The sequence below is a fragment of the Caloenas nicobarica genome, chromosome 37 (assembly GCF_036013445.1).
Source record: "Caloenas nicobarica isolate bCalNic1 chromosome 37, bCalNic1.hap1, whole genome shotgun sequence".
Classification (NCBI taxonomy): Eukaryota; Metazoa; Chordata; class Aves; order Columbiformes; family Columbidae; genus Caloenas; species Caloenas nicobarica.
In genome coordinates, this window is record NC_088281.1 from 19,506 (window position 1) to 32,568 (window position 13,063).

The 13,063-nt window shown below is 67.4% G+C and overlaps 2 protein-coding genes across 2 annotated transcripts; both read left to right on the forward strand.

Moving 5' to 3' along the window:
* Positions 1 to 411: 411 nt before the first annotated feature.
* On the forward strand, positions 412 to 4,644 carry COQ8B (coenzyme Q8B). Its single transcript, XM_065655137.1, has 13 exons — positions 412 to 669; positions 748 to 814; positions 1,564 to 1,611; positions 1,699 to 1,806; positions 2,015 to 2,100; positions 2,181 to 2,321; positions 2,400 to 2,481; positions 2,579 to 2,672; positions 2,737 to 2,878; positions 2,954 to 3,061; positions 3,174 to 3,239; positions 3,320 to 3,406; positions 3,942 to 4,644. The coding sequence occupies exons 1-13, from the start codon at positions 535 to 537 to the stop codon at positions 4,530 to 4,532; spliced, it is 1,755 nt and encodes a 584-aa protein (XP_065511209.1). The 5' UTR covers positions 412 to 534; the 3' UTR covers positions 4,533 to 4,644.
* Positions 4,645 to 5,808: 1,164 nt separating this feature from the next.
* On the forward strand, positions 5,809 to 11,951 carry LOC136001088 (zinc finger protein neuro-d4-like). Its single transcript, XM_065655139.1, is given in 12 exon segments — positions 5,809 to 5,890; positions 7,225 to 7,379; positions 7,793 to 7,885; positions 8,131 to 8,246; positions 8,629 to 8,721; positions 8,797 to 8,872; positions 8,950 to 9,078; positions 9,870 to 10,025; positions 10,028 to 10,084; positions 10,916 to 11,028; positions 11,105 to 11,186; positions 11,828 to 11,951. Coding segments are annotated over 12 exon segments (1,173 nt in total). The 5' UTR covers positions 5,809 to 5,858; the 3' UTR covers positions 11,899 to 11,951.
* Positions 11,952 to 13,063: the final 1,112 nt, after the last annotated feature.

Here is a 13,063-nt window from a genome sequence, read left to right on the forward strand (position 1 = left end):
TCGGGTGCGGTGTTTTGGGGAGAAATTGGGGGTTTGGGGGGCTGCATGTTCCCCCTGGCCTGGGAGGAAACGGACGGTTTTGGGGGGGGGGGGATTATGCTGCTGCACCCCAAGAGCGACCCCCGCCCAGGACCCTCCCCAATAAAATTGTGGTTCCCCCCCCATTTGCTTGTGGCTGTTTTGGGGGCAAATTGCGAGGGTTCGGGGGCTGTCCCCCCCTCTCAGGGAGGGTGGGGGGCTCCTGGGGGTGTGGGGGGCTTGGGGCTGTCAGGGGGTGTTTGGGGGGTCATGGGGGTGTTTGGGGGGGCCGGGGGCATCCCCAGGACTAGGGACATGGGAATCGCTTCTGCGCATGCGCCGCTCCGTGGGTGGAGTCTCCGCGGCTGCGCCTCTCCCATTGGCTGGTGGCGTTGGGGGGCGGAGCCGCGGCCCCGGGGGCGGAGCCACAGCCCCGGAAGCGGCGGGGTGGCGGGAGCGGCCCGCACCGGCTGCCCCGCGTGGCTCTGAGCTCTGACCCCGGTGCCCCCCCCCGCCATGGCCGCCCCCCCCAAGGCGCCCCCCGGGGTCCTGCGGCGGCTGCTCCGCCCCGGGGCCCCGCGGGGCCTCACGGCCGAGGAGGCCCAGCGGGCGCGGGACGCGCGGGGCCGCCCGGAGCCCCCCCGGCAGAAGGTGCGTGTGTGCGGGGGGGGGCACCGGGACCCCCCCCAGCCCGTTACCGCAGCCCCCAACCTCTGCATCCCCCCCCAGCTCAGCGACAGGGCCCGGGAGCGGCCGGTGCCCGTGTCCCGGCTGGGGCGGCTGCTCAGCTTCGGAGGTACCGGGCGCGGGGGCACCGGGACCGGCCCCCCCGGTCCGTCCTGGGGCGGGGGGGGCACAAGTGTCAACCCTGGGGGGGTGGGAGGTTGAGCCGTGGGGACCCAGCGGGGTGTCCCGGGGGGTGTCCTTGGCAATATGGGGGGGACACTGGGGGGGCAGGAGGCCCCGTGTCCCCCCCCGGGTCAGTCCTGGGGGGGACACACACGTGTCAAACCGGGGGGGGGAGGTTGAGCTTTGGAGTCTCCCAGGGGTGCGGGGGTGTCATTGGGGGGGTCCTGTCTGGTTTGCCCCCCCAGGCCTGGCCGTGGGGCTCAGTTTGGGGGTGTCATTGGGGGGGTCCTGTCTGGTTTGCCCCCCAGGCCTGGCCGTGGGGCTCAGTTTGGGGGTGTCATTGGGGGGGTCCTGTCTGGTTTGCCCCCCCAGGCCTGGCCGTGGGGCTCAGTTTGGGGGTGTCATTGGGGGGGTCCTGTCTGGTTTGCCCCCCAGGCCTGGCCGTGGGGCTCAGTTTGGGGGTGTCATTGGGGGGGTCCTGTCTGGTTTGCCCCCCCAGGCCTGGCCGTGGGGCTCAGTTTGGGGGTGTCATTGGGGGGGTCCTGTCTGGTTTGCCCCCCCCCCAGGCCTGGCCGTGGGGCTCAGTTTGGGGGTGTCATTGGGGGGGTCCTGTCTGGTTTGCCCCCCCCCAGGCCTGGCCGTGGGGCTCAGTTTGGGGGTGTCATTGGGGGGGTCCTGTCTGGTTTGCCCCCCCAGGCCTGGCCGTGGGGACGCTGGCACAGGCGGCGCGGGCCAAGCTGGGGGGTAAGTCCGGGATTTTGGTGGGGGGGGGGAGGGAAGACCCTATTTTGGATCGGGGGGGTCACCTGACACGTGCGCCCCCCCCCCCAGGAGACGACCCCCCCCTGCTGTCGGAAGCCAACGCGGAGCGGCTGGTGGCCACGCTGTGCCGGGTGCGGGGGGCGGCGCTGAAACTGGGGCAGATGATCAGCATCCAAGGTGGGGGGGACACCGGGGACACCCCCGGGACCCCCCAGCCCCCCCAAGAGCACCCAGTGCCTGGCGGGGGTTTGAGGGCCCTGGGCTGTGGGTCAGGGTGGGATTCGGGGGCATCATGGGGGGTCCCAGAGCTCTGGGGTGGGATCTGGGGGTGCCGGGGTGGGGGTCAGGGTGGTCCCGACACCCTAATTTTCGCCCCCCCCCGCAGACACCCCCCTGCTGAACCCGCAGCTGCAGCGGATCCTGGAGCGCGTGCGGCAGAGCGCCGACTTCATGCCGGGCTGGCAGAGCAGCGTGAGCCGCTGTGGGGGCTCGGGGGGCACCCCCACATTTCCTGGGGGTCCCCACTGACCCCCCCTTCCCGATCCCCCCAGCAAGTGCTGCAGGAGGAGCTGGGACCCGCCTGGAGAGAGAAAATGTCGTTTTTTGAGGAAAAACCCTTTGCCGCCGCCTCCATTGGGCAGGTGCACCTCGGGGCGCTGCGCGACGGCACTCGCGTGGCCCTCAAGATCCAGGTGAACCCCAAAAGCGGGGGTTTGGGGGGCGAGGGGGGTCCCCACACCCCCATTTACAACCCCCCCCCCGTTTTGCAGTACCCTGGGGTCGCCCAGAGCATCCGCAGTGACATCGAAAATCTCCTTTCCCTCCTCAAAATGAGCGTCAAGCTGCCCCGGGGTGAGTTTGACCCCCCCAAAGCCCCCCCAGGGTAAACAGGGGGACCCGCAAATCCTCTTGGGGGGGTCCCCTCAATTCTTTTCGCCCCCTCCACAAGGTCTTTTTGCCGATAAATCACTGGAGGTTTTGCAGCGGGAGCTGCAGTGGGAATGCGATTACCAGCGGGAAGCCCAGTGCACCCGGATTTTTGGGTAGGTCGGGGGGTTTTTTGGGGTGCGGGGGGGTTCGGGGACCCCCGTGACCCCCCCGTTTTAGGGAACTGCTGCGGGACGACCCGTTTTTCGCGGTGCCGGGGGTGGTTGAGGAGCTGACGACGTCCCGCGTCCTGGCCATGGAGTTGGGGCGCGGGGTCCCCCTGGACCAGTGCCGGGACCTCCCCCAGGAGCTGCGGGACGAGGTGAAGCACCCCAAAACTCGGGGGGAGCGGGGGGGCAGTTTGTCCCCCGCTTTGTCACTTACCCCCCCCGCCCAGATCTGCGCCCACCTCCTGCGCCTGTGCCTGCGCGAACTTTTCGAATTTCGCTTCATGCAAACGGACCCAAACTGGGCAAATTTTCTGTACGACGCCGAGCGGCACCGGGTGAGCGCCCGGGGCGGGGGGGGGGGGGCACCCCAAAACCCACCCCCCCTCCCCAACAACCAACCCTGCACCCCAAATCTGACCCCCGGGGGCCGCTGTCCCCCCCCCGCAGGTGACACTGTTGGATTTTGGAGCGAGTCGCTCGTTCGATAAGGAGTTTACGGATCATTACATTGAGGTACGGCAGCGGCGAGCCCCCCACTCGGATAATAAATTAATTACTATTAATGATTATTAATCATTAATTGTTACCTTCAGGTGATCCGCGCGGCGGCCGACAGGGACCGGAGCAAAGTGCTGCAGAAATCCCGAGACCTCAAGTTCCTCACGGGCTTCGAGACAAAGGTTTGGGGTGAATTTGAGGGGTTTGGGGGTTTGGGGGTGCAGGGGGGTTTGGGGTGGATGTGGGGGGGCTTGTCTGGGGAGTTATGGGGTGAATTTGGGGGGTTTTAGGGTGAATTTGGGAGGTTTTGGGGGGCAGGGGATTGGGGGGGGACACGGCGGGTTTTGGAGTGGATTGGGGGGGTTGGGGTGCAGGGAGAGGTTTTGGGGTGAATGTGGGGGGTTTGGGGTGCGGGGGGGTTGGGGGAGGTTTTTGGGGTGCAGGGGGAGCTTTTGGGGTGAATGCGGGGGGTTTGGGGTGCGGGGGGGTTGGGGGAGGTTTTTGGGGTGCAGGGGGAGCTTTTGGGGTGAATGCGGGGGGTTTGGGGTGCGGGGGGGTTGGGGGAGGTTTTTGGGGTGCAGGGAGAGGTTTTGGGGTGAATGCGGGGGGTTTGGGGTGCGGGGGGGGTTGGGGGAGGTTTTTGGGGTGCAGGGAGAGGTTTTGGGGGTGTGGGGTTCTCAGGGGGGGGGTCTCTTTTCGGGGTCCCCCCCGTCGCAGGCGTTGGAAGCCGCTCACGTCCAGGCCGTGCTGATCCTGGGGGAGGCGTTTTCGGGGGGGCAGCCGTTCGATTTCGGGGGGCAGGGGGTGTCCCGGCGGGTGGGGGCGCTGCTCCCCCAGATGCTGCAGCACCGCCTGACCCCCCCCCCCGAGGAAACGTATTCGCTGCACCGGAAAATGGCCGGGACCTTCCTGGCCTGCGCGCGCCTGGGGGGGCGCGTCCGCTGCCGGGACCTGCTCGAGGGCGTCTACGCGCGGTACTGGGCCCCCCAAAACCGGGGGGAGCCCCCCGAGGTTACAGAGACCCCCAAAACCGGGGGGAGCCCCCCCGAGGTTACAGAGACCCCCAAAACCGGGGGGAGCCCCCCCGAGGTTACAGAGACCCCCAAAACCGGGGGGAGCCCCCCCGAGGTTACAGAGACCCCCAAAACCGGGGGGAGCCCCCCCGAGGTTACAGAGACCCCCAAAACCGGGGGGAGCCCCCCCCGAGGTTATAGAGGCTCCCCCGAAACTATTATAGAGACCCCCCCAAATCAGAGGGACCCTCCCTCAAATTCCAGGGGCCCCCCAAGTTACAGGGACCTCCCCTAAATCTTGGGGACCCCCGCAACTGGAGGGAGCGCCCCCAAATTACAGGGGCCCCCCCAATCATGGGGACCCCCCCCAATCATGGGGACCCCCCCCCCCCAATAAAGGTCGGACCGCCCCCAGTTTGGTGCTGCTGCCAGGCCCTGCGGAAGCCCTGCGGGGGTTGGTTTTGGGGTGAATTCCCCCGGATTTTTGCCCCTGTGGCCCCGCCCCCATCTCGCGCCGTTGCCGGGAGCCGCGGCCGTTGCCATGGCAACCGCGGGAGCCTCTTAAAGGGGCCGCGGCCGCGGGAGGGGCCGGACCCGCCCCCCCCCGGCCCCTATGGACCCCCCCAGACCCCTATGGACCCCCCCGGACTCCCCACCCCCCGCCTTGCCTCAGTTTCCCCAACTGCTCCCGTGGGTGGGGGGTCTATAGGGGTCCGGGGGGGTCTTGGGTGGGTCTGGGGCGCCTATAGGGGTCCGGGGGGGTCTATAGGGGTCTGGGGGGTCTATAGGGGTCTGGGGGTCTTGGGGCATCCATAGAGATTGGGGGGTCTGGAGGGGACTATGGGGTCTGGGGGGTCTATAGGGGTCTGGGGGGTCTATAGGGGTCGGGGGGGTCTCTGGGGGGTCTCGGGGCTGGTCGGGGTTCGCAGCCCCGGGTCTCCATTTCCGGGGGGGGGGCCGGATGGGGCCGCCCCCCCTCGCCCCCCCGGTCCCGGTGGGTGCAGGAGGCGCCGGGCGCGGCGCGGGGGGGGCGGGAATGGCCACGGTGCTTCACGGGAGAGCGTGAGTGCGGGGGGGCACCGGGGGGCACCGGCACCGGGGGAGACACACGGCGGGGGGGGCACGGGGCAGCGATCGGCACCGGGCTTCACCGGGGGGCTCGGGGATCCCGGGGGGGCTCGGGGTGCCCGGTGCCCGGGTCGCGATGGCACAACTGGGGGGGGTCCCGGTCTCGCCCCCTCTCCCGCGTGTCCCCCCGGGGGGGTCCCGGTTTCTGCTCCCCCCCCCGCGCCGTGGCAACGGGGGTGCAGCCAGGGCCCCGCCCGCTCCTGTGATTGACAGCGCCGCTGGCCAATGAGCGCGCGGGGGGGCGGGGTGTGGCATGCCGGGACATGTAGTCGTGTGTCCCCCCCGCCCCGGTACCGGCGGGGACCGGGGGGCACCGGGGCGGGGCGGGGGGGGTCGGGGGCACCGGGACCCTCCCCGCTGGGTGGGGGGTCCCGGGAGCGTTGCGGATCGGGGTGGGGGGGGAAATTGGGGAGGGGGGAGCGGAGGAAACCGGGGCTGATCCCCGCCGCCCCCTCCCCGTGCCCGAGCGGCGGAGCGGCCCCGGCGGCGCAAAATGGCCACGGCGCTGCACAAACCCCTCAAATGGTGAGTGGCCCCCGCGCCCCCGGGACCGGCGGGGACGGAGCTCCCGGGGACGGAACCCCCGGGACCGGCGGGGACGGAGCTCTCGGTATCCGCGGGGATGGAGGCTCCGGTACCGGCGGGGATGGACCCACCGGGGATGGAGGCTCCGGTAACGGCAGGGATGGACCCACCGGGGATGGAGGCTCCGGTACCGGCGGGGATGGAGCTCCCGTTACTGCCAGGGAGGGACCCGCCGGGGATGGAGCCCCCGGTACCGGCGGGGAGGGACCCACCGGGGATGCAGTCCCCGGTAGTAGCGGGGATGGAGCCTCCGGTACCGGCAGGGAGAGACCGACAGGGAATGGAACCCCCGGTACCGGCGGGGAGGGACCCACCGGGGATGCAGTCCCCGGTAGTAGCGGGGATGGAGCCTCCGGTACCGGCAGGGAGGGTCCTACCGGGGATGGACCTACCGGGGATGGAGCGCCCGGTACCGGTGGGGACGGAACCTCCGGTAGCGCCGGGGATGGAGCCCCCGGCATCGACGGGGGGGGCTCTCGGTACCGGCAGGGAGGGACCTACCGGGGCTGGACCTCCCGGGCACGGAGCCCCCGGTACCGGCGGGGGGGGTCCCGGTCCCGGTGTCCGCCCCCGACCCCACTGTCCGTCCGGCGATGGGAGGGACCCAGGCGTCCGGGCCGGACCCCGCCCCCCTGCTCCGTCCCACCGACATCCCCCCCCCGGGAAGGGGACCCAGGCGTCCGGGACACGGCGCCCCCCGCTGGCACCGGCGGCTCCTGCACTTGTGTCCCCCCGATCCCGGCGGGGCTTTGGGGACCCCCCCACACCCCGGGGGGGGACTTTGGGGTCACCCCCTCCCCGGTACCGACTTGGGGGGACCCCCGGTGTTGGGGACACAGAGAGACCGTCCCTGCGGGGGGGACACTGATGCTTGGGGGGGGGGTCCCCAAAAGTGGGGATGTGATGCCCGGGGGGCTTGGGGGAGTTTTGGTGGTTTGGGGGGTGGTTTGGGGAGGATTTTGGGGAAGATTTTGGGGACTTTTGGTGGGTTTTTGGGGGGGAGGTTTGGGAAGGATTTGGGGGGAAATTTTGTGGGAGGATTTTGGGGAGTCTTGATGTTTTTTTGGGAGTGGTTTGGGGGTCCCACCCTGACCCCCCGTCCCTGCGCTGGGTCCGTGACACTTGGGGTGCGTTGGGGTGCAGGCCGGGGATGCCGAGCTGGGATGCTGGGGGGGTTGTGGCGCATTTCGGGGTGGGGTTTTTTGGATTTTTGTGGGGGGGGTTGGTACTGTTTCTTGGGGGGTCCCCTCGCTGACCCCCCCGCGCCCTCCCAGCCTGGGTGAGGAGTTCTACCGTGAGGCGCTGGAGCACTGTCGCAGCTACAACGCGCGGCTCTGCGCCGAGCGCAGCCTGCCCTTCCTGGACGCGCAGACCGGGGTGGCCCAGGGCAACTGCTACATCTGGATGGAGAAAACGCACCGGGGGCCGGGTGAGACCCCCCCCTGCACCCCCAAACCCCCCTGCACCCCCCACCCCACCCACAACCACCCACCTGCACCCAAACACCCACCCATGGCCCCTCCACTCCCACCCAGGCCAACCGCTACATCTGGATGGAGAAAACCCACTGGGGGCCGGGCAAGACCCCCCTGCACCCCCAAACCCCCATAACCCCCCCTGCACCCACCATCCACCCATAACCCCCCAGCCCCTCCCATATCCCCCCAGAGCAGCTGCTGCATCTGCTGGGGGCTCTGGGGTCAGGGTCTCGGTGGGGGAGTCGGAGTGGGGTCAAGGTCAGGGTCAGGGTCTGAGGGGGGTAAGAGCTGGGACTGGGGGTTCGGCTCTGGGTGGAGGCGGTCTGGAGCAGGGTGGGGGGGTCAAGATCAAGATGCCCCCCAGGCCTGTCCCCGGGGCAGCTCTACACGTACCCGGCGCGGTGCTGGCGGAAGAAACGGCGGCTGAACATCCTGGAGGACCCGCGGCTGCGGCCCTGTGAGCAGGGGGGCGGGGGGACCCCCACCCTGACCCCCCCCATGACCCCACCCTGACCCCCCCTGACCCCCCCCATGACCCCACCCTGACCCCCCCCCGACCCGAGCCCTGATCCCCCGCCCCCCCAGGCTGTGAGGCCCCCTTGCCCCGGGAGGGGGCGCTGCCCTGTGAGCGGGGGGGGCGGGTCTGGGGGGGTTTGGGGGTGTCCCCCCCACCCTGACCCCGCCGCCCCCCCAGGCTGCGAGGCGCCGCTGCCCGGGAGGGGGCGCTGCCCGAGGGGCCGGTTCTGGAGTCGCTGCTGAGCGCGGAGCCCCCGGAGCGCAGAGCGGAGCCGCGGGACGAGGAGCCCACGGACTGCGCGGTGTGTCCGTCCGGCCATCTGTCCGTCCATGCATCCGGCCATCTGTCCGTCCCTTTGGTCTGGCCACCCCTGCTCTCCGTCCTCCTGTCCATCTCCCTGTCCATCCCTCCGTCCCTCTGGACACCCCTGCTCTCCATCTGTCTGTCCACCCGTCTGTCTGTCTGTCCATCCCCTATCATTCCATCCGTGATGTCCAGCCCTCACTGACCCCCAAAGTCGGGGGCGGGGGGCGCATCCCTGTCTGTTTGTCCCCATGTTCGTTTGTCCCCCTGTCCCACCATGCTACTGTCCAGTTGTCTCCCTGTTTGTCCCCCTGTCTGTCCCTCTGTCCCCTGTCCATTCGTCCCCCATCCCTCTGTCCTGACCCCCCCACCCCCCGCAGAAGCCGCCGCCGCCCGAATTCCCCCACGACCCCGAGGGCGGGGACGAGCTGGAGGACGACGCCCCCCGGCGCAAGAACAAGGCCAAGGGCAAGGTGGGGACCCCGGGGGCGGGGGGGGTGACCCCCCAGGCTGAGGGGCCGCCCCCTTGACCTTGACCTCTGCCCCAGGCGTGCGGGCTGGGCGCCGTGCGCAGGCGCCAGGAGGCGGCGCTGGAGGACAGGGACAAACCCTACGTGTGTGACAGTGAGTGGGAGCCGGGGGGGGGGCCCGGGGCGGGGGGGCGGTGCTGACCCCCCCCGTGTGTTCTGTGCCCCCCCCAGTCTGCGGGAAGCGCTACAAGAACCGCCCGGGGCTGAGTTACCATTACACACACACGCACCTGGCGGAGGAGGAGGGGGACGAGCACGGGGGGGAGCGACTGGGGCCCCCCCGCAGGAACCACCACCGGCGTGAGCCCGGCAGGGGGCGCCCCAGAGCAACGCGGGGGGAGCGGGGGTCCTGGCCCGTCCCCTCCTGGGGGGTCCTGTCCTGTCCCCTCCTGGGGGGTCCTGTCCCGTCCCGGGGGGTCCTGTCCCCTCCTGGGGTCCTGTCCCCTCCTGGGGGGTCCTGTCCTGTCCCCTCCTGGGGGGGTCCTGTCCCGTCCCGGGGGGTCCTGTCCTGTCCCCTCCCGGGGGGTCCTGTCCCCTCCTGGGGGGTCCTGTCCCATTCTGGGGGGTCCTGTCCTGTCCCCTCCTGGGGGGTCCTGTCCCATTCTGGGGGGTCCTGTCCTGTCCCCTCCTGGGGGGTCCTGTCCCGTCCCGGGGGGTCCTGTCCCCTCCTGGGGTCCTGTTCCATTCTGGGGGTCCCTGTTCCCTCCTGGGGGGTCCCCATCCCCATCGTGGGGGGTCCTGGGGGTCCCATCCCCAGCCCATGGGGTCCTGGGGGGTCCCTGTCCCATCTCAGGGGGTCCGTCTCCCATGCTGCGGGGTCCCCGTTCTGTTCTGGGGGTCACAGGGGGTCCCATCCCCATCCGGGGGGGGGGGGTTCCCTGTCCTGGGTGGGGGCCCCACATCTGGGGGATGGGGGGAGGCGGCCCGGGGGGAGGGACATTGGAGGGGGACTCATTCCATTTCCCGCCCCCCGTTTCCGTGACAACCCCAAAGCTGCGGCACGAACGATGGGGGGAGGGGCGGAGGGGGGGAGGGCGGCGGGGGGAGGGGCTTCACCCTCTTTTTAATCCCCCCTCCCCCCCCCCGCGCAGAGTTTTACAAAGAATTGAACTGGGTCCCCGAAAACCAGCGCAGGACGGCGGGTAACGTCCCCTCCCCCCCCGAACCCCGCCCCCCCGCCCCTCCCCCGCTCACGGGCTCTCTCTTTGCAGCCCCCCCACCCCCCCCCTGTGATTTCTGTCTAGGGGGGCCCGGAAGGCGCCGTGCGGGGAGGAGCTGATCAGCTGCGCCGACTGCGGCCGCGCCGGTAACGCCCCAGACACGCCCTGGACGCGCCCCAGACACCCCCCCGGACACACCCAGACACGCCCCCGGACACACCCAGACACGCCCCCGGACACAACCAGACACGCCCCCGGACACGCCCCCGGACACACCCAGACACGCCCCCGGACACACCCAGACACGCCCCCCGGACACGCCCTGGACACACCCCCCCCCGGACACGCCCCCGGACACACACCCAGACACGCCCCCGGACACACCCAGACACGCCCCCGGACACGCCCCCGGACACACCCAGACACGCCCCCGGACACACCCAGACACGCCCCCGGACACACCCAGACACGCCCCCGGACACACACCCAGACACGCCCCCGGACACACCCAGACACGCCCCCGGACACGCCCTGGACACACTCCCCCGGACACGCCCTCCCGGACACCACCCCCCCCCGGACACGCCCCCGGACACGCCCCCCGGACACACCCAGACACGCCCCCGGACACGCCCCCGGACACGCCCACCCCCCCGCCCGTGTGCGCTCACACGCCCCCATCCTGTGCACACACTTTCGAACACTCACCCCCTTGTGCACACTCCCCCCCAAACCCTGTTCCAGCCCCCTCCCCCTCCCCATCCTCCCCCCCCCAACCCCCCCCCAGTGTCCCCCCACCATGTCCCCCCGTGTCCCCCCTGACCCCCATGTCCCCCCTGACCCCCATGTCCCCCCGTGTCCCCCCTGACCCCCATGTCCCCTGTCCCCCCCGTCCCCCCGACTCCCCATGTCCCCCCTGACCCCCCCTGCCCCCCCCGTGCCCCCCGAGCCCCCCCTGACCCCCGTCCCGTCCCCAGGCCACCCGTCGTGCCTGCAGTTCACTCTGCACATGGCAGCCGCCGTGCGCACCTATCGCTGGCAGTGCCTGGAGTGCAAATCCTGCAGCCTCTGCGGAACCGCCGAGAACGACGTGAGAGCCCCCCAGCCCCCCCAAAACACCCTGACACCCCCCCAGGCCTCCCTGACGCCCCCCCCGCCATCCCCAGGACCAGCTCCTGTTCTGTGACGACTGTGACCGCGGGTTCCACATGTTCTGCCTGAGCCCCCCCATGGCCGAGCCCCCCGAAGGTGCGATGGGAGGGGGGTCAGGGATTTGGGGGGCACTGGAGGGATCAGGAGTTTGGGGGGGGGTCAGGGGTTTGGGGGGTCAGGGATTTTGGGGGAGGTTTGGGGGGGTCAGGGGTTTTGGGAGAGGTTTGGGGGGAATCAGGGATTGGGGGGGTCAGGGATTTTGGGGGAGGTTTGGGAGGAATCAGGGATTTGGGGGGTCAGGGATTTTGGGGGGGTCAGGGATTTGGGGGGAGGTTTGGGGGGGTCAGGGATTTTGGGAGAGGTTTGGGGGGATCAGGGATTGGGGGGGTCAGGGATTTTGGGGGAGGTTTGGGAGGAATCAGGGATTTGGGGGATCAGGGATTTTGGGGGAGGTTTGGGGGGAATCAGGGATTGGGGGGGTCAGGGATTTTGGGGGGGTCAGGGATTTGGGGGGAGGTTTGGGGGGGTCAGGGATTTTGGGAGAGGTTTGGGGGGGATCAGGGATTGGGGGGGTCAGGGATTTGGGGGGAGGTTTGGGGGGAATCAGGGATTTGGGGGGTCAGGGATTTTGGGGGGGTCAGGGATTTTGGGGAGGTTTGGGGGGGTTTGAGGGGGGCTTTGGGGGGCAGTTTGGGGGGGTCGGGGTTTGGGGGTCCCCCCTCACCCGTCACCCCCAGGCAGCTGGAGTTGTCACCTGTGTCTGCGGCAGCTCAAGGACAAGGCGGCCGCGTTCGTCACCCTCACTTAGGGGGGGCCGGGGGGGCTGGACCCCCCCCCAACCCCCACCCCCAAATCCGCCAAAAGCCATAAAGGAGCCGGGGGGGCGGGGGGGCTGCATGATGGAAAAACGGGGGGGGGATTTGTTTTAATGGGGGTGGCTTGATTTTAATTGATTTTAATTTATTTCTATTGATTTTTATTATTTATATTTGCTTACATTTACTTATTTAATTATATTTATTTTTAAATTTTTATTATTATTTAAATTTATTATTTCAATTTATTTCCATTTATTTGTATTTCTTTATATTTCTTTATATTTATTTTAAATTATTTTTATTATTTATTTCAATTTATTATTTCAATTTATATTTATTATTTCAATTTATATTTATTATTTCAATTTATATTTATTGTTTCAATTTATATTTATTGTTTCAATTTATTTATATTTATTTTAAATTATTCTTATTATTTATTTCAATTTATTATTTCAATTTATATTTATTATTTCAATTTATTAGAATATATTTCAATTTATTTATATTTATTTTAAATTATTTTTATATATTTATATTATTTAAATGTATTGCCCTTTATTATTTTCATTTATTTCCCTTTATTTCCATTTATTTCACGCCCCCCCAGCTGCTCCATGTGGTGGGTTCATCGTTCCTGGTGCAAAGAAATGGGGAGGGGGCAAAAAAAATGACGGGGGGGGGGGTGGGCAAAGAAAAAAGGGGGGGGGCAAAGGAAAGGGGGGGGCAAAGGAAAGGGGGTGTTTTGGGCCCCCCCATCGTGCTGTGTCCGTGTGTGACGTGTCTGTGCATTAAACAGTCGCCCCCCGCCTCGGCTCGTCTCTGTGACTCCCCCCCAAATTAGGCCCCCCCCCCCAGTACCCCAAAATTGAAAGATCCCCAAAATCGAGGAGAGAACTCCCAGAATGGAGGAGACCCCCCACAAATTACGGGTACACCGCCTAGAACTGAGGGATCTCCCCAACTGAGGGAGCCCCCAGCACCCCAAGATTGAGGAGAAGCCCCCCCAGAATTAAGGGACTCCCCAAAATTAAGAGACCCCCTCTAAAACTGAGGGACCTCCCCAAATTGAGGGGCCCTCTCCAAAATTCAGGCTCTCCCCCCAAATTAAGAGATGCCCCAAATTAAGGGACCCCCCCACCCCAAAATTCAGGG

Bases quoted from the DNA above. Each gene is read 5' to 3' on its own strand.
- COQ8B (XM_065655137.1), top strand. From the start codon at position 535: ATGGCCGCCCCCCCCAAGGCGCCCCCCGGGGTCCTGCGGCGGCTGCTC. The intron at 1,807-2,014 runs GTGGGGGGGACA...CCCCCCCCGCAG, and splicing joins GCAGATGATCAGCATCCAAG to ACACCCCCCTGCTGAACCCG. The intron at 2,322-2,399 runs GTGAACCCCAAA...CCCGTTTTGCAG, and splicing joins GCGTGGCCCTCAAGATCCAG to TACCCTGGGGTCGCCCAGAG.